This window comes from Rattus norvegicus, chromosome 10 (assembly GCF_036323735.1).
Source record: "Rattus norvegicus strain BN/NHsdMcwi chromosome 10, GRCr8, whole genome shotgun sequence".
In the NCBI taxonomy this organism is placed as follows: Eukaryota; Metazoa; Chordata; class Mammalia; order Rodentia; family Muridae; genus Rattus; species Rattus norvegicus.
In genome coordinates, this window is record NC_086028.1 from 62274546 (window position 1) to 62293366 (window position 18821).

Below are 18821 nucleotides of genomic sequence, written 5' to 3' on the forward strand. Positions count from 1 at the left end.
TCGTTACTGTATGTCTTTATTATACACGTGATACCATTCTGATTTCCCTAGTCTCAGAACTCTACCTTCTCGAAGGCCTTTCCTTATTTTCCCTTTGTGGTGTTAGGGTCAGTGCCAGGGTCTCTGGTGTGCTGTTAATTCGAGCGCCAGCCACACAGCTGCTTTCTGTGTGGTAGGTGGCTGTGTTCTCTGAAGAAATAGCAAATCTATGAACTCACTGCTTGTACGTTCTTTATTTAAAATATAAAACTTTGTTTTTACCATTTCCCTTTCCAGTATCTTTACTCAGATCATCTGGTCTTTTAAGCACCCAGTTTTTTCATTTGGTAGCACTTTTCTGAAGACAGAACAACAAATATTTTTATTTCTTTTGAAAATACTTAAAATATAACTGTCCATTAGATGTTTACTGATTAAAAACACTAAAATAGGATTTATTTCAACATTGGAATGTATCTGCAGCACACGGATGTAGTATGTTGAAATATATATGCAAGTATAAGAAAGAACTTCAGATATAATTTCGAAGCCAAATGCTGGTATTTAATTACCCATGTCAGTTTTAGAAATGTCTTAGTGGCATCCTTGGTTGGCCCAGGAGCCCATTCTACTGATCATGCATGCCTGTGATATGATGGGCTCCCCTTGCCTCTAAGTTTATGTATGCTCTCTTACTTTAGGTCGAACGCTGTTACTTCTTCTTGAATGCTTTTGTGGACACAGCCCAGAAAAAAGAGCCTGAAGATGGAAGACTGGTGCAGTATTTGCTTATGAACCCTACAAATGATGGTGGACAGTGGGATATGCTTGTCAATATTGTTGGTGAGAGCCTTTCTCTAATGGGATTCCAAGCCCTGCCTCTGGGAATAGGGCATTTCTTCAGTGGTTATATAGACAGTGACTGTCTTCCAAGAAGGTTACATAGTTATGAACTTTTACTACTTATTCTCACTTGTGAAGCCCATCTCTTCTAAAGAAATAGATACTATGGTTTGGTTGGAGAAGAATTAATTAGGAGTAACTTCCCATAAAAACAACAACAACAACAAAACCACTGAGAGGCTGGAGAGAGGGCTCAGTGACTAAAGAGCACTGGTTGCTCTTCCAGAGCTTCCAGGTTCTATTTCCAGCACCCACATGTGGCCCATAACCATCAGGGTATTAAACATTCTCACAGATATACTTGCAGGCAAACATCCATACACATCAAAATAGCTTTAAGGAAAGCACGGAGGAGTCAGGAAGCACAGTGGTAGGGTTAAAGAGATGGGTAAGCAGTTAAGAGTACCTACTCCTGTTACAGGAGACCCAGGGTAAGGTCCCAGCACCTGTAATTCCAGACACTCTTCTGGCCTCTTCAGGCACACACATGGTACATTTAAATAAATGCAGGCAAAACCGTCATAAAACAGAAATAGGAAAAGAAAAAATTGTTTTGGAGGTCTCGGTCAATGGCAGAGAGCTTGCCTGGTGTACACATGGCCCCAGGTTTGATCCCCAGTAGTGCAAACAGCAGCAACCAAAAAACAGAGCAAGCAACCAGAACCCTGACTTGTTTGAAAATGACCTTATCCGAACGTTTTCCTCTGGGAGAAGTGCAGAGTACTTTATAAAACATGATAGGTAAAAATATCAGAATTAATTTCAAGGTAGATAACTGCATTTTTATTTTATTTTTTTTTTCTTTTTTCTTTTTTTCGGAGCTGGGGACAGAACCCAGGGCCTTGCGCTCGCTAAACAAGCACTCTACCGCTGAACTAAATCCCCAACCCCGATAACTGCATTTTAAAAGCCTGTTTTTAAGGGATAGGAGGTATGGTTCAGTAGTAAGGTACTTTTCACAGTGTGCTCAAGACCCTAGGTTCAGTGTGCAGAATCAAACAAACATGGACGTGTCTGGGGTGAAGTACAGTAGGAAGAGTGTTGCCTGGCATGCACAAGGCTCTGGGTTCAGTCCTCAGCACTGAATAAACCAGGTCTACTGGTACGTCCCTGTAGTGCTCTACCTCTTGGGGTAGAGGCAGAAAGGCCAGAAGTTCAAGGTTATTCTAAGCTACAGATGGAGTTTGAAGACAGCCTGGGCTATATGAACCTTCTCAAACATGTAAACAAACCCCACTTCTGTTTATTAATACAGCCTATTTTAAAGAAGCCAATAACTTCACGAGGATTTCTAATTAGAATTTATTTTTACTTTATTGGACACTAAAATTTATTGTCTTTTAGAAAAATATGGTGTTGTCCCTAAGAAATGCTTCCCTGAATCGCATACGACAGAGGCCACCAGAAGAATGAACGATATTCTGAATCACAAGGTACATAATAGGAGGAGAGATTGGGCTAGTATCTAAACTGTAAATGATTTTTTTTCCTTGGTTTTTTGGTCTTTTGTTATAGGGTTTCTCTGTGTAGCTCTGGCTGCCCTGGAACTAGCTCTGTAGACCAGGCTGGCCTCCAACTCACAAGATCCATCTTCTTCTGCCTCCAGAGGGATTAAAGGCATGCACCACCATAACCTGGCCTGTAACTGTTTTTTAAAGAGACATGATGGTTGAGGAGGGGGAACATCCTTATAGAAGAAGGGGAGAGGGATGGGATAAGGGGCTTATGGATGGGAAACCAGGAAAGGAATAACATTTGAAATGTAAATAAAAAATATCCAATTTAAAAAAAGAGAGACATGATAACTATTGAAATAAAAGTCTTTCAAAAGCAGTGTGACTACATGTTAACTTCAAGAAATCATTAAGGGGGCTGGAGAGATGGCTCAGCGGTTAATAGCACTGGCTACTCTTCCAGAGGTCCTGGGTTCAGTTCCCAGCAACCACATGGTGGCTCACAATCATCCGTAATGGGATCTGATGCCCTCTTCTGGTGTGTCTGAAGACAGCTACAGTGTACTCGTGGATAAAATAAAAAAATAAATATTTTAAAAGGAGAGGGCATAAGCCTCCCTCAAAAAAAAAAAAGTCTACCCCAAACAAACAAACAAAAAGAAATCATTAAGATTACTGTGTTTTGTTTCTGTTGATTTTAGTGTTTTCTCATACATATTCAAGGAAAAGGATCCTGGGTTCAGTTAACATGGGTCTCCACACACATGCTTCTGTGCTACTCACTTGGCTTCTAGTAGAGACGGAATGAGCCTCTTCATGCACTAGCAAAACCAAGCAAACAATTTGTAAGACTTCCTTCAACAGTGTACTTTGTTCTTAGGCTTACCCAGACCACATCAGTGTGGTTCAGCCACCCACTGAGGATTTGATGTAGTCACTGAACTGTTTTTTATGGCTTAAGTAACCTTAATGAATCATTTCTCCTCCACATTTTCCCAGGGCTGGTTAAAGCCCTAGTGTGGTGGTGCTCTGCTTGTCAGATCTCTTTTTTAAGAACTGGGAGTTGCCAAAATCTGCCACTCTTATCTACAAGGCTGAAATTAGATCTGTTATCCCCAGGGAAAAGAGTGCATTTAAAAATAAACATAGATATATTTCCCCAGTATTAAATGTAGACTGTTTTCTACCCACAAAACTCTGGGGACTTTTATCCAAAGGATCATAAACCTTAACTTTGGATTTTATTTTGAGCAAGAACAAGTCGCTTTCGCACTGTAGTTCAGATTTTAGAATCTCCTTAGTGTTGGGATTCTTTCCAAAATGAAAGAAACAAAAGCCATGTTGGGGGTTGATGCAGTCATGGTCATAGCGACTGGCAGAGAAGGTAATGCTAACGGCAAACAGAATTCTCACTAAGAATGTGTAAGAGTTCTGACTGGTGATGGTCTGCCTCCTGCTTTTCTAAGGGTGCTGGGCACTGACCCAGATGTCCCTCCCTCCTCACACAGAGGACTGTGAGTCACAGAGCAAGATCAATTCGATCCAGTATTCTTTGGGAATAATCCACATTTCTTCTCCTTATTGAAAGTATTTTTCACTGTCTGTGTAAGGGGACCATTTGGTGAAAATCATTTGTTTTTATAAACTTTGCCCAGGGCATTAGCTGTGTTGTGGGAATATGTTAGTTTTTAACAGCTTGTGTAACTACTGGAATGCTGAATAAGTTTCTATCATAGATGAGAGAATTCTGTATACGGCTTCGGAACCTGGTACACAGTGGAGCAACCAAAGGAGAGATCTCATCTACACAAGATGCCATGATGGAGGAGGTAATAATTATTTGGACATTGTGGCTTGCCTAAAAATCTCCCAGAGTCTCCTAGTAAGGCCATCATGGGGTGTAGTCACTGGAGCGAATGTTTAATTGAATGAAAGCTACTTTTTTCATTTCAAGGTAGAGATAAAAGGATCGAGAATTCAAGGTCAGCTTCTGTTGTATAATCTTGGCCACAGGATACTCTGTCCCAACAAAACAGAACAGCTACTCATTCTAAAGCTGAAAAAAAATAGGTGAAATTTATAGTTGTCTGCATTTTAAGGACTTGTACTGAGGTTTCCTAATTCCTAGTTTAGTTTAGGTTCTATATAAAAAATGTTTTATGCATTTTGTAAATAAAGCCTTCTGTGAGTTTGGCACTAAGGGAATAAAGATGAGAAGGCAAGTTTCTGTTCTCAAAAACTCAGGTTTCGTGTGGTATTCTCTCCTCTTCCCCTCTCCCAGTCATGTGTGCTTCTCCATGATTCAGGTTATGTAGAAAGGATATTTGAACCAGCAGTAGGAAGTTACCATGTGACTAGCAAGGACTACCAACCCAGACAGAGGAGATTGTATATATAGGAGGGTGGGATGTAAAGGGATCTTGGGTAAACAGCAGAACGTTTAGGTTTATTCTGCAAGAATAAAGATGAGGGGCTGTTGATGGTTAAAATTTGCCAAGTAGATATTTGGTGTTAACAGCTTTTATCGTCAAAGGAGATGAGAGTCTTTACTAATAATATCCATATTCAGTACTAATAGATGTGAAGCTGAAATTCTCTGAAAAGAGCAGAGGTCACCTTCTCCAGCCTGTGGGCACATTGGGGACCACTGTTTAAGATGGGAGATGGAGGGGCGTATGCTTTTGGTATTTTAGTGGACAACGTTAATGTTCAGGGGAGGCAGTGTAGGTACAGAGGAGCATGTCTCAGAGTACTGATGTCTTCCCTGCTCAGCTGCATCACCAGGGACAGCTTCCTTAATCTAACGTCGTCTTGCTTTGCTCATGGGTTACAAATGCAGTGTCTGACATGGCCGCTGCTATTTACGTATTAGAACAGATGCGTGCGCAGCATTTGTTTGCTAAGTACATTTAAATTACATTCAGTGTTCCTAAATGTCCTATTGAAGGACAGGATCAGGACAGGAGGAACGGGACTTAGAGTTAGATGGACTTAAATTTTGACCTGGTTACCTATGTCCTGTTGTCTTGGGTAGCTCAGTAACCTGAGACTCAGTTTGGGATTTAAAGTACTTCCCTCCTTGGAATGGTGGGAAGGCCTGAGGCGACAGGGAGGTCAAATAAGGAATTAAATGTCAGAATGCAAGGTACTAGTGCCCTGAACATAGCAAATATTCAGTTCCATGTCTTCCCTTCCTGTTTCAAATGATGCCTTCTGTTGAGGCCATTTATCCTAACCTGTATTAACTTGCAATTTGATTAAGGTAATGGAAAATTAGCAGGGATGAAGACTGTACAATCAGGGTTCAGCAAGTGACTCAGCAGATACTAATTAGTGCCTCCAAGCCTGAGGACCCGTCTTTGGGATCTACACGGTGGAAGGGAAGATGGAATCCTGTCAGTTATCCTCTGGTTTCTGCACATGTATGCACAAATATATAAGTGAACGTAGTCATTTTTAAAAGGATTGTGCTAATGGTTATGGAAAAGATTCAGATAGTATTTTCTTAAAGATTTATTTTTATTTTATGAGTCTTTTGCCTGCATGTATGTTAAGTACAGGAAGTACAGTGCAGTGCCCACCAACGTCAGAAGAAGGCATCAGTTCCTCAAATTGGAGTTATAGGCAGTTGTCAGCTGCCATTTGGGTGGCTGGGTCATCCTCAAGAACAAATGCTCTTAACTGCCCAAGCTATCTCTCCAGCCTCCAAATACTACTTCTTGTAGATCATAAATATCATATTGACCTGTGGTATTTGCTTTAATGATCCTTGGATTAATAATATGTCTTAAGATTTATGTCCTAACCATAGGATTAGTAGAGGACAATGAATGACACAGAATTAGAGCCATATAATTTTACGTTTTGTTTTGTTTTCTTCTCTTACTCCTACTTTGAAATCTAGAGGGGGTTGGGGATTTAGCTCAGTGGTAGAGCGCTTGCTAGAGGCCCTGGGTTCGGTCCCCAGCTCCAAAAAAAAAAAAAAAGAAGAAGAAAAAAAAAAAAAGAAATCTAGAGATACTACTTTACCAAGTCCTGGGTATGGGTATTTTGTAAGATTGTTTACTTAAAGATTTATTCCATCCATTCACTAGAAAATCTATGTAGATTTTTAATTTTTTATAATCCCTTATAACTCTTCATCATTGAACCTTACTCTTTGTTAATGAACAGTCTAGTTTCATTTAAAGGCACAAATTAGTACCTATGTTTTACCTAGCCTTATGGGCAAGTCTCAGTGATGACTTCAGTGAATAACTATGAAGCCAAGATAGCTTGGAATTTGTTTATGCCAAAGGCATTCTTTCAGAGAGGAGCGTAGGAGGTTTGTGGACATGATAGATTCAGCAGATCTGATGTGGAATCATGTAGCCACATCAATTACAGGTGTTCTCCGTGGGCTTACTCTTTAACCCTCAGATCCCTTCAGGATTATTAATATATTCTCTTTCAAAATGTGGTATGTTAAAAAAAATCCTAAATAAAGACCAAAACTAGTACTTGTCAGTGCTATAAAAAGGGACAGGAAGTAATTTTGATGGCTTAGGAAACTTTATAGCAGTGGTTCTTAAAAACAATGGGACTAGACAGTTGACTCAATGGTTAAGAGCACTGGATGCTTTTCCAGAGGACCCAGGGTCAGTTTCTAGTATCCACATAATGGCTCATAACCATCTGTAATTCCAGTTCCAGGGGTCCTATACGTCCGGGCACCAGGCGTACATGTAGGCAGACACTCATGCACATAAAATAAAAAGTAAATGAACCTATTAGTTGGTGGTGGCACATGGCTTTAATCGAAGCACTCAGAGGTAGTTACAGAGGCAGCTAGATCTTTGAGTTTGAGGCCAGCCTAGTCTACAGAGTAAGTTCTAGGATGGCCAGGGGTACACAGAGAAACCCTGTCTTAAAAAAAGCAATAAATAAACAAACCTTAAAACAAAACTTTGAGCTGAGGATTCAGCTCAGTGGTATAGCATTTGCTTAGCATGTTAAGGTCTTGAATGTCCAGAGATTAGGAAGTGGGAGGCTCTGTGTGTATGTGCGTCATGTGTTGCAGGAGCCTGCAGGGTCAGAAGAGGCCATTGAATCCCTACAACTGGAGTCATAGTGGTTGAGTCCTCCACAGGAGCGCAACTGCTTTTAACCATTGCCACCTCTCCAGCCTCTAAAGCTTATTAAAGGAACAGTGTACATGTATGTGGATATGTATGTGAGAGTGCAGTGTCCCAGGACACAGAAGAGGGTGTCAGATAAGAGGCATGCTGGTGGGTGTAAGCCACTTGATGCAGGTGATTGAATCCTAGCTCAGACCCTCTGCGAGTGCAGCTAGCACTCTTAGCCACTCTTAACAATCTTTGCAACCCCAGGATTTGTATTTTACTTGTTTAGATTGGTCTTCCTAAAGTCAAAGCTAGGCTAAGAATGACAAGAGCGAGCGAGGTAGGGGAGAGCAAGGACAAGCACCCCACGCCCCAGGGTGGAAGAAGCTGGTGTTTCTGATAACAGAAAGGCTTGTGACTTGAGTCTGGAAAGTGAGGGTGCAATGGAGTGGATCACGGAGAACATGGGAACTGGCTCAATATAGGACCAGAGCTGTGGGGAAGAGACTGCATCTTATTCTTAGTAAGGAAGCTTTTAGGGACTTTAGCCCAATATTTTGTTTAAAATATTTGTACTTTCAAGCTGGGCACAGTGGCACACACCTGTAATTTTAGCATTAGGGAAGCTGAAGCAGGAGAATCACAAGGTAGAGACCAGTATAGCTAAATAAGACCCTGTAATTCTAGTTCTATAAGACGAGGAACGCATGTGTGTATGCATACATGCATGTGTGCATGCAAAGATAGAGAGATACCTTCATTCTGAGCACTTTGAGAGCAGATTGGAGATACAGAAACCAGATGGAAAGTTAATTGTAACCACAGGCGAGCGCTTACAGCAGCTTGGGCAAGGTTAGTGCGAGTGAGAATGGCGAGCAGTGACATCTCAGCTCTATCTGGAAGGGATGCTGCTAGGGCTTGCCAGTGAGCTCTCGGCAAGGCAAGGCAGGGTGATGTCATGGTATCTTGAGGGAAGATTGTAGATCTGAGGGAAGGCTTTGGGCAGGAGTAGGGAATAAGATGTGGGAAAATAATGTGAAGGAGAGACATCATAATTGCCAAGATTTGAGAGGAAGGGAAGAGATATGATCGAATGAAGGACTTGCAAACTTTAAAGTCTATGTAGCATATCACAGAAAATACAGATTGCTTGAGTGGGTCCACCATGGGATGTATGTCTTGCACCTCTCTGGATCAATCCCCCAAACTCTCTGGTTACCCCATGAGCTCATTAACTCTTTTTTTTTTTTAAAGATTGATTTATTTAATATATGTAAGTACACTGTTTCTGTCTTCAGACACACCAGAGAAGGGCACCAGATCTCATTAAGATGGTTGTGAGCCACCATGTGGTTGCTGGGATTTGAACTCAGGACCTCTGGAAGAGCAGTCAGCACTCTTAACCGCTGAGCCATCTCTCCAGCCTAAGCTCATTAACTCTTAACATCCCAGAGCAGCACCTGGTGTGCCTTACACATCTGCTCTGTCCGAAGATAAACTTCATGCCTTTAAGTCTCCTTACCTAGGAAGTTGATTTTTGTTTTTAAGCAGCCCCTGCCCTTGTCTTCTCCATCAGGAAACAGTAGAGAATGTTTTCTTCCTGTCCCCTCTCTGTGTTACTTAGTCACAGAGGTTCATTAGGTAATACTCTGACCTCCTGAACTGCCTTCAGAGTTCACATCCTTATGAAGGTGCTGTGGTCAGACTGTCCGTGGTTCATTTTACCTTTAAACCGAGTTTCTCCATCAGTAAAAGTAGGAAGTTCGGGTGATTGATTTCTTAAGAACATTGTAGCAAACTGGGCTCTAAGGTACATACCTGTAATCTCTCTCCTTGGGAAGCTGAGGCAGGAGGATTGCAAACTTGAGCTACTCTAAATTAAATAGTAAGACAATATCTCAAAACAAAATTATCATTGTAGCTTTGGACTTTAGAACAATGAGAGTAACTGAGTTTTACTGCGTCTTAGACTTTTTGATTTCCTGAATAACCATTGCTTCTAAGATTGTGACACCTCTACACAGTTCCAACTTTCTGAAGCGGTTTTCTCTGACCTATTGTCTCTGTCTAGCCTTCCGTCCATTCACTGTCTACTGATGGCTGGCTTTAAGTTCTCTAATTCTCACCTTGGGAATATTTGACTGTCCTCCCCTGGTACATTCTTCTTCCCCCCCCTGTCTGACTTCTCCGTCTTCCAGATATGACCACATGCAAGAGAATTAGCTCCTCTCCACTTGTGTGTCTTTAAATAGAGGGCCAGTGTTCTGAATCCCGTGCTTTTTGTGTCTTTTTTTTTCTTTTTCCTTTCCTTATGCTGATATTCATTTGCCATGTTAGATGCCAATTAAAATAGAATTTCTTTGCAAAATTAGACTCAAAATGTATACTCTGCCTCCTTAGAAGATGTATTTATTGGTGTTCTTCCTGCATGTATGTGTGTGTGAGGGCATCAGACCCCCGGAACTGAAGTTACAGATGGTTTTGAGCTGCTGGGAATTGGACCCTGGTCTTTTCAAAGAGCAACCAGTGCTCCTACCTGTTAAGCCAACTCTCCAGCCCCCTCAGAAGATGCATTTAACTAGAGATAGGAATTAGATCTTTCTTATACAAACTTAAGCTTTCCTCGAGGGTTATAGGTTAGTAGAGAAGATCACACATTCCCAGAGTAAGAGTAGTTTAAATTTCCGACTTAATTACCAATTAAGGTAATCAGGGATTGAAAGCCAGGTGGCCACAAGAGGCATGTGCTGCCATGCTCAGCCTGGCTTCTCTTGACTGCCTTCTTCCAAAGGTGCGAGGGGAAAGGATCTCAGTGGTCAAAGACATGAGAGAGTTTTTTATCAGTAACTTAATACTGAAAAGAATAACTAAAAAGCATTGATTTTTTTTTTAAATCAAAATCAACAAGACCACATAATTATTGGGTTGGGGTTTGGAAACATAGAATCAGATGCAGGGGTCTCTGTGCTGTTTATCTTTGTGCTTTTAGTTTTCCATTGTTTTGGAAAGCCCACATTGCCTAAGCCCATCCTCTTGATGGTATTAGTACTTTTTCTTAAAACAAGGTTGACTTAGATCTTTGGCTCCAAAATCACAGTTACAAGACACAGACAAGGTACATGCACTTAGCATCTTCTAGGCATTGGAAATTTAACACTGGACGAATGAGATAGGGCTTCCTAGTTCTGTGAGTTTACTTTCTAGTAGAAAGACAAATAAAATATGTAAAAAGCATAGGCGTCCCATTGAGAAAATGTAGGGAAGAGCAGGGGACCAGGAGGACAATGAGGATCCCAAAGTCACAAGTGCTTCTCACCAGTGGCTCAGTGGGAGATTCTAATGTGTGCCCATACTCTGGGGGACATGACTCACTCTTGGCTCACTCTTGTGCATCATCTGTGTTATGAATGCCAGTTAAGTTTTGTGAGACTCAGATGACACTCCTGCTCTGTCCACCAGAGAGCAGACTTGAATATTCAATAGCGTTACTTTTGTATTTTTGAAACTAGTGTTATTTCAGAAGAGACTCTTGTATGTCAAAATATAGTCTCGTGAGCCTCAGAGATTGTACTTTGAAATGTTTCTTAAAATTAAAGTTTGTTTACTGTTAGTGACTGGAGCCCGACATTCCTTCCACATCACTGATGGGTTCAAAGGTAAATGACTTTGGATAATTTATAGCCATTACAAACAACTTAATAGCAAAACTACATGTCTTTTTGTTTGTTTTTCTGAGACAGGGTTTCAGGATGTAGACCAGGTAGGACTCAAACTCTCAGAGATTGGCCTGCTTCTGTCTTCCAGTTCTGGGATTAAAGGCATGTGCTACGCCAGTCTTGTAAGATGTCTTAAGTTGAAGAATCTTTTTAGAATCTAAGAGGAGTAGCACTTGGCCTTATTATGCATATTTGATTAAAAAGCTTCGGATTTGTAAGGGGTGAGTGACGAGTACTCTCTTATAAAGGGCTCACTAGAGAATTCAGTTAGATGACAGAAATGTAGATTTCTTTAAAAGTTTTTAAAACTTTATTATCAGTTTTGTGTGTGTGTGTGTGTGTGTGTGTGTGTGTGTGTGTGTGAGTGATGTGTTTGTGGGTGTACATGGCCTAGTGTGTATATGGAGGCTAGAGGACATCTTCGTGGAGTTAATTCTTTCCACCTTTATATTGGTTCTAAAAACAGAACTGGGATCCTCAGGCCTTACAAGCCGTCTTGCCAATGCTAGATTTCTGCTGATGAGTGCGTGCGTCGCCTCAGGTGCAGCTTTGAGGAGGTAGTAGTTTTACTTCAGGTATTCAGGGGACGGAATATACTAAGGTACACTGTGACCTAGAGAGGAAAGTGTTCACATATACCTCTATGTTTACAAGTAGTCAGAAATTCACTCCCTCGTCTTAAACTTCCGCTCTGTTTTGCTGGGCAGAGCTTAGTGGGTTTCCCACCTTTGCGTTGCCTTAGAGTCGACCAGACCAGTTGCATACACATACGTGTATTTTAGCAGCTAATAGTTGAACATGCACGTCATGGTCTCTACTGTAGTTCTCAGTGGTGGTGTCCCCATGGTGACCGAATGCTAGAGTTGCCTTCTGTAGCCTTAGCTAATCCAAGATGACATGTGGTCCATATGAATCCCGAGCAAAGGTTATAGTCCGTGGTTAGAGTAACTCATGACAGTTGCTTATAAGCTGCTTGCCTTTCTGTTGTGTAGTAACCAGCTTGAGAGCCGAGTGTTAGAAGACAGTGGTTGATGTTTCAGCTATGCAGCTTCTAAAGCACATAGCCAGCAGTAATAACACATGCTTCTGTCCTGGAAAACAGCAAGATGAAAGGCAAGCAGACCCTCTTTTGAGAGTTCACTTTCTTCTATAAAGATAATAGGATCATAGCAGTAAAGAACAAATTGCTTATACTTACAGGGAAGTTAGCGAAGCCCACAGGCGTGTTGACAAAAGGAAACCAGACACAAAAGAGAGTGTGTTTTTTATTCCATTTGTATGAAGTTTAAGAGTAGGCAAGATTGAACCACAGCAATGGGAGGCAAATGATAATTGCCTTGGGAAATTATGTGAATTATTTGCTAAAAAAGATCCAGGAAACCCTTTTTAATGCATTCTGTTCTAGGTGGTGGCTTCTTCTGTGTATGTTAAAAACAGTGACTTGAGCTGTATAGTTAACAGTAGTACATGCCATACTTCCTGAACATAAGAATAGAGAGGTAAGAAAAAGAAATTAAGGCATGGAGTTTGGATTTATTGTGGAAAATAATAGACAAGCTTTATTGAATTTTCAGCAGGGAAGTGACTCAAAGAAAGCAGTGCTTCTAAAATTATTTACCCTGAGGTGGTATATCCAGGTCATATGCTCAGTGTAGCTAAGATCCTTAGGACACACAAAACAGCCATGAAACAATGGTTCTCCACGCCCCTTGCTCTCTGTCTTTTTCTTAACCCCGTGTGTGTGTGTGTGTGTGTGTGTGTGTGTGTGTGTGTGTGTACTTTTGCCCACACACATATACCCGTAGGTACAGCAAGCATTCTCTGATGTTGGTGTGAAGGTCAGAGGACAGTTTTCTGGTCCTCATTCTTAAAAAGTTTGTATTGCACTGTAGGAGAAAAGTTTTATGAAACTAAGAAAGCCACCAGGTAAATTTATTAGTATTTTGGAAACTGTCTTAGTTAGGGTTTTACTGCTGTGAACAGACACCATGACCAAGGCCACTCTTACAAGGACAACATTTAATTGGAGCTGTCTTAGGGGTTCAGAGGTTCAGTTCATTATCACCAAGGTGGGAATATGGCAACATTCAAGCAGGCATGGTACAGGAGGAGCAGAGAATTCTACATCTTCATCTGAGGGCTGCTAGCAGAATACTGGCTCCCAGGCAGCTAGGACAAGGGTCTTATAGCCCACACCACAGTGACATACCTACTCCAATAGGGCCGCACTTTCTAATAGTGCCACCCCCTGGGCTGAGCACATACAAACCATTCCAGAAACTCAAGTCTGAATTCAGTTCTGATTTGCCATGTACAAACCCTGGAACTTAAAGCATGCCACTTACTGCCAGAGCTTTGGTTTTTAAACTTTAAAATGACAATAACAACTGCCATCTTTGTTGAAAGGATGGAGAGCTAAAGTATGTAGATTATAGGACAACACAGTAGACCTTCTGTAAATGGTCTCTTTTCAAGCTTGTAGCTAAGAAGCAGTACTTTAATAATAGCATGTGACCTCAGTTCAGATCCTGATCTTCAGTCACCAGCTCTGTGAATGTTAAAGTAGTTGAGTAAACCTAGTAGGTATATATAGTATCTAGCACAAATAGACAGACGTGCATAGTAAATACTTCTCTTGAATGCAGTAGTGCATATGTGTATGGGTCAAGGCGTGAAGCTGCGTAAGACATGAGACTGGAACAGGGTAGTGATGGTAGGTAAAGAAAAGGCATATGTGTGTGTGTGTGTGTGTGTGTGTGTGTGAGTGTGTGAGTATGAGAGAGTGTGTGTGTATGTGAGTGTGTGTGAGTGTGTGTGAGTGTGAGAGAGAGTGTGTGTGTATGTGAGTGTGTGAGTGTGAGAGTGTGTGTGTGTGTATGTGAGTAAGAGAGAGAGAGAGAGAGAGAGTGTGTGTGTGTGTGTGTGTGTGTGTGTGTGTGTGTGTATGTAGCCCTAGCTGGCCTGGAACCTGCTATGTAGTCAAGGCTGGCTTTGAACTCACAGAGATCCTCTTGCCTTCGAATGGTGGGATTAAAGACATGGACAGACCTAGCATAGTTGTCTTGGCCACAGTTCTGTTTCTGTGAAGAGACACTATGATCAAGGCAACTATTGTAAGAGAAAGTATTTAACTGGGAGCTTGGTTGCTGTTCAGAGATTTAAGTCCATTATCTTCATGGTGGACAGTATGCAGACGGGTACTGGAGAAGTAGCTGAGATCTGTATCTTGATTCATAGGCAGAGAGAGAGACTTTGGACTTGGAATGGTCTTTGGAAACCTCAAAGCCCACTCCTAGTGACATACTTCTCCAACAAGGCCACGCCTTTTAATTCTTCTAATCCTTTCAAATAGTGCTTCTCCTGGTGACTAAGTATTCAAATATAATATCCTGTAGGGGCCATTCTTATTCAAAACACCACAACAGTGTTCTTAAAGGATAAAAAAAAAAAAGATAGGGAAATTTGAGATAGAGAAGGAAATAGTTTATATACTCTAGTCTTATACATAGTATTTATTCTTTTTTTATAGAAAATGAAAATAATGCAAGCATGTCTTTGAATTGTATTAATGCTAACTCAAAGGTCTTCCTATATTTTTAATAGAATACATTATTTGGGGCTTGTAAGAGTATGGACTGCTTTTGCAGAAGATCTGAGTCCAATTCCCAGTATCCATAAGGGGCTCTGGTCTCCTCCAGCACCTGTGCTCATGTCCCCGCACCTCCCTGTGCAGACACACTTATGTAGATAATTTAGAGTAAACTATTTTAAATGTGTGTTGTTTGGGGACTGGTGATATTGTTCAGAGATAGAGCACTTACCTATATGAATAGGACCCTGGTTCAGTTCCCAGTACTGCCACCCCATCCCACCCCCCAAACCCCCAAAAGAGAGAAGAGTAGAGGGAAAGGAATGAGAGTGGAGGAGACCCGTGAAGCAATGTACTATTTGTTATTTAACGATCACCAGCAGTGCTAGAGAGATGGCGCGGCCACTCTTGTTGAGGACCCAGGTGCAGTCCCTAGCACCCACGTGGCCGCTCACAACTGTCTGAACTCCAGTTCCATGGGATCTGATGGTTCTGGGCTCTCTGGGTCCCAGGCACATATGTGGTACAAATGTATATAAGTTTCAAACATACACATACAAAAAAATACAATCTTAAAAAATAAATACAAGATCATTAGCAGAGTAACAACTTCCATTTTGTTGGGTATCAGTGGTGGACAAATTTCTTTCTTTCCTTAAGACAGAGTCTCCTCACTGTTTCCTCTGGCTGTCCTGGAACTCACTCTGTAGACCAGGCTAGGCTTGAACTCAGAGATTCACCTGCCTCTGCCTCCCAAGTATTGAAATTAAAGGCCTGTGCCACCGTGCTAGATGTGGGCAGGTTCCTTCACTAGGGAAATGTAGTTTGCTGCATATCGCTAAGCAGTAATATTCACACTTCAGGATTGTGTTGTTCAGAGTCCCTGAGAACTTATATGTTGACTGTTCCACATCTTGGTACAGTTGTAGACTTCTTTTGCAATTTCTGGATTTGAAACATAGCTGTCTTCCTGTTTTTCAGGCTTGTAGAAAATGAAGCCTTACTCACCTCACCCTCCCACTCTCTTTCAGATATTCAGAGTAGTGTGCATATGTTTGGGTAACCCACCAGAGACCTTCACCTGGGAGTATCGAGACAAAGATAAAAACTACCACAAGGTCGGCCCCATAACACCCTTGCAGTTTTACAAGGAACACGTGAAGCCACTCTTCAACATGGAAGATAAGGTTAGTGGGTGGTGCCAGCAGCTGCAGGCTATCTACTTCCAATCATCTGTTGTTTGCACCGAGGGTATAAGAGTCCCAGGTTAATGTGCATGCTTCCTGAAGTGGGTATGCACCCGACAGAAGTATGCACTCCAGGGTCCCTCCCCAGTGTTTCTCGTCCGAATTTCTGACGTTAAGCCAAGAGTCAGCTTATTCCCAAATCCCCAACCTCCTTCCTGGAAATTTAAGGTTCAGATCAATGTCAGATACAAAAAATGGCGATACAAATACTGGATTTTTTGTATAGGCTCAGAGCACCCTCATCTCCTGGCCTTTCTGGAAACTCCTGTTAAAGGAGGGCATCATTGCTCGCTGTTCTTCCTTCTTCTGCATCTGCCTAGGGTACGAGCAGGACCTCCCTGCTTCCTTGGGGGGCCTTTTGATCCTCTTCAAAAATACTGCATTGCTACAAACTGAGTCTCTCTTACTCTTTGATGAAGGGCCTATGGCAGTGTTCCAAGAGTGGTGCCTTAGGCGTTATATGGAGTGTGACAGATTTAATTTGGGGGCAGTTTTTACCAGTAGGGAAGACAGCTCTCCGGTGTGTTCTTTGTGCTAATTAGAACACGTAGTCCCTTCTTCACGGTGTTTCTCCAGCTTTGGATTACTCGTTACATTTACCTTGTGGCTTTAGAGTTTATTCTTGTAGTTAGAGGAGATGAGCTTGTTGTAGCCAAAGCATTCAGCAGAGAGGTTGTGTTACTTGACATCTTTGGTCTTGTGCTCTAATATACATGTTCTTGATCTCAAAAGATTTGTTTTGTGAATGACCCACGGCCCCAGCACAAGTACAATAAATTGTACACAGTAGACTACTTGAGCAATATGGTTGGAGGGAGAAAAACGCTGTATAACAACCAGCCCATTGACTTCTTGAAAAAGATGGTTGCTGCCTCCATCAGAGATGGAGAGGTTAGTACTGCTTATGTCTCGGTGTCTCCCTCATGGGGTTAAAACAGCTGCTGCTTTCCTCTCACTGCCCTGGTTTATGTTGACTCTCTTCTATTTCTAGGCTGTGTGGTTTGGCTGTGATGTTGGGAAGCACTTCAATGGCAAGCTGGGCCTCAGTGACATGAATGTGTGAGTGCAGAGTTCAAAGTAGGATGCTCTTTGTGGGTTGTTGCTGTGGGAGGGCTCATGGGCAAAGTGCCTCTGCTCAGGTCCACCCAGACATTGAGGTGGGCCTGAGGGTGGGTCTTTCTCTGCATCCGTGAGTTTTTCACTCCTGTCAGAGACTGCACACATGTAACCTCTTTAACCCTGGAAACCAAGATCATACTAGAGCAGAAATCACTGGTGTTCCTAAGATGCTGTCTTGTGTGGGAAAGACGCCGTGAACACACACGGGATGACCTGGAAAGCTGCCCGGCACACATTGGGTGTAATGAGAGACTTCCCAGCGCTCCATTTATTGATCCGTCTTTAAATGCTTCTCTTCCTTTGATGCTTTATGGATATTCTCTTTAGGACAGGTTGGGCTAAGTTATATATTTGCCTGAACTCTTTCTCTTTCGTCTTCATTCCTAAGCTGAGTCAGACAAGATTCCTTGATTTTACTTCATTTAAAATACAGCATGGTTAAGAGCACTGACTGCTCTCGCAGAGGAAGGACCTGAATTCAGTTCCCAGCTAACTTCAGATAGCTCACAGCTGCCTGTAACTCCAGTTCCATGGGCTGTGATGTTCTCTTCTGACCTCCTTGGGCACTTGCAGACATGGGGCGTATACTCACATAGACACATATGCAGACTTTACAAAAATCATAAAGTAAATACGTCATTTTTTGATTTACCCATAAATAATTCTGACAAGTAGAAAAGTTCAATACTGTCTTGATATTTAACAAAAAGAAAAAACATTAATGGTGAAACTTTTTGGTTTTATATTTGAAAAGGAGAGTGGAGACAGGATGATCAAGATTGCAAGTCAATGGCTATACAGCAAGTTCAGTGCCAGCCTGGGCTATATACCACATTGCCTATGAATGAGTGAATGAATACAGACATATACAGTCAGTAGTTTGATTCAGAAACTGTGAGGGTCTACAAACTTGAAAGAGACCATTATAAGAAGTTACTGCAAAAGCATTTTCATTTTTAAAATGATTTTTATTTATTTACTTATTTATTTATTAATTATAAGTACACTGTCACTGTGTTCAGACACACCAGAATAGGGCATCCCATTATAGATGGTTGTAAGCCACCATGTGGTTGCTGGGATTTGAACTTAGGACCTCTGGAAGAGCAGTCAGTGCTCTTAACCACTGAGCCAACTCTCCAGCCCAGCATTTTCATTTTTTTTTTTTTAATTTTAGATTTATTTATTTATTCTAAGTACACTGTAGCTGTCTTCAGATACACCAGAAGAGGGCATCAGATCTCTTTACAGATGGTTGTGAGCCACCATGTGGTTGCTGGGAATTGAACTCATGACTTCTGGAAGAGCAGTCGGGTGCTCTTAACCACTGAGCCATCTCTCCAGCCCCGCATTTTCATTTTTAAAAGGTAATTTTCTTGCCCATTGTGGTAATGCACATCTTTAATCCCAGCACTCAGGAGGCAGAGGCAAGCGGATTGCTTAAAAGAGGGCAGCCTGGTCCACCTAGTGCATTCCAGGACAGTTAGAGCTATGTAGAGAGAGCCTGTCTCAAACAAACCAAAAATCAAAAACAAAAGAAAAAAACAGTACAAATCAGCCAGTATTTACTTTTGAGGTTTTATATTTAATGCTTTTGTATTGTCCTGCACAGTGTAGTGAGGTGTAAGGCGTGGAGCTCACTGAGACGGTCTGTGCAGAGCTCAGTGTCCGCACATAGTCAGGATGAACTCTCTTCATTCACCCTCTCCCTC

At 41.7% G+C, this 18821-nt stretch overlaps 1 protein-coding gene across 2 annotated transcripts in view; it reads left to right on the plus strand.

The window, feature by feature from the left end:
* Blmh (bleomycin hydrolase) overlaps nt 1-18821 on the plus strand; it is a 43180-nt gene that overhangs the window by 4376 nt on the left and 19983 nt on the right. The window contains exons 4-9 of one of the 2 annotated variants that reach the window (NM_001034163.1): nt 681-822; nt 2227-2315; nt 4073-4165; nt 15775-15930; nt 16723-16881; nt 16982-17049. In NM_001034163.1, the coding sequence (NP_001029335.1) occupies nt 681-822; nt 2227-2315; nt 4073-4165; nt 15775-15930; nt 16723-16881; nt 16982-17049 (707 nt within the window). The remainder of the gene's footprint in view (nt 1-680; nt 823-2226; nt 2316-4072; nt 4166-15774; nt 15931-16722; nt 16882-16981; nt 17050-18821) is intronic. The other variant, XM_039085540.2, reaches the window with a different exon arrangement.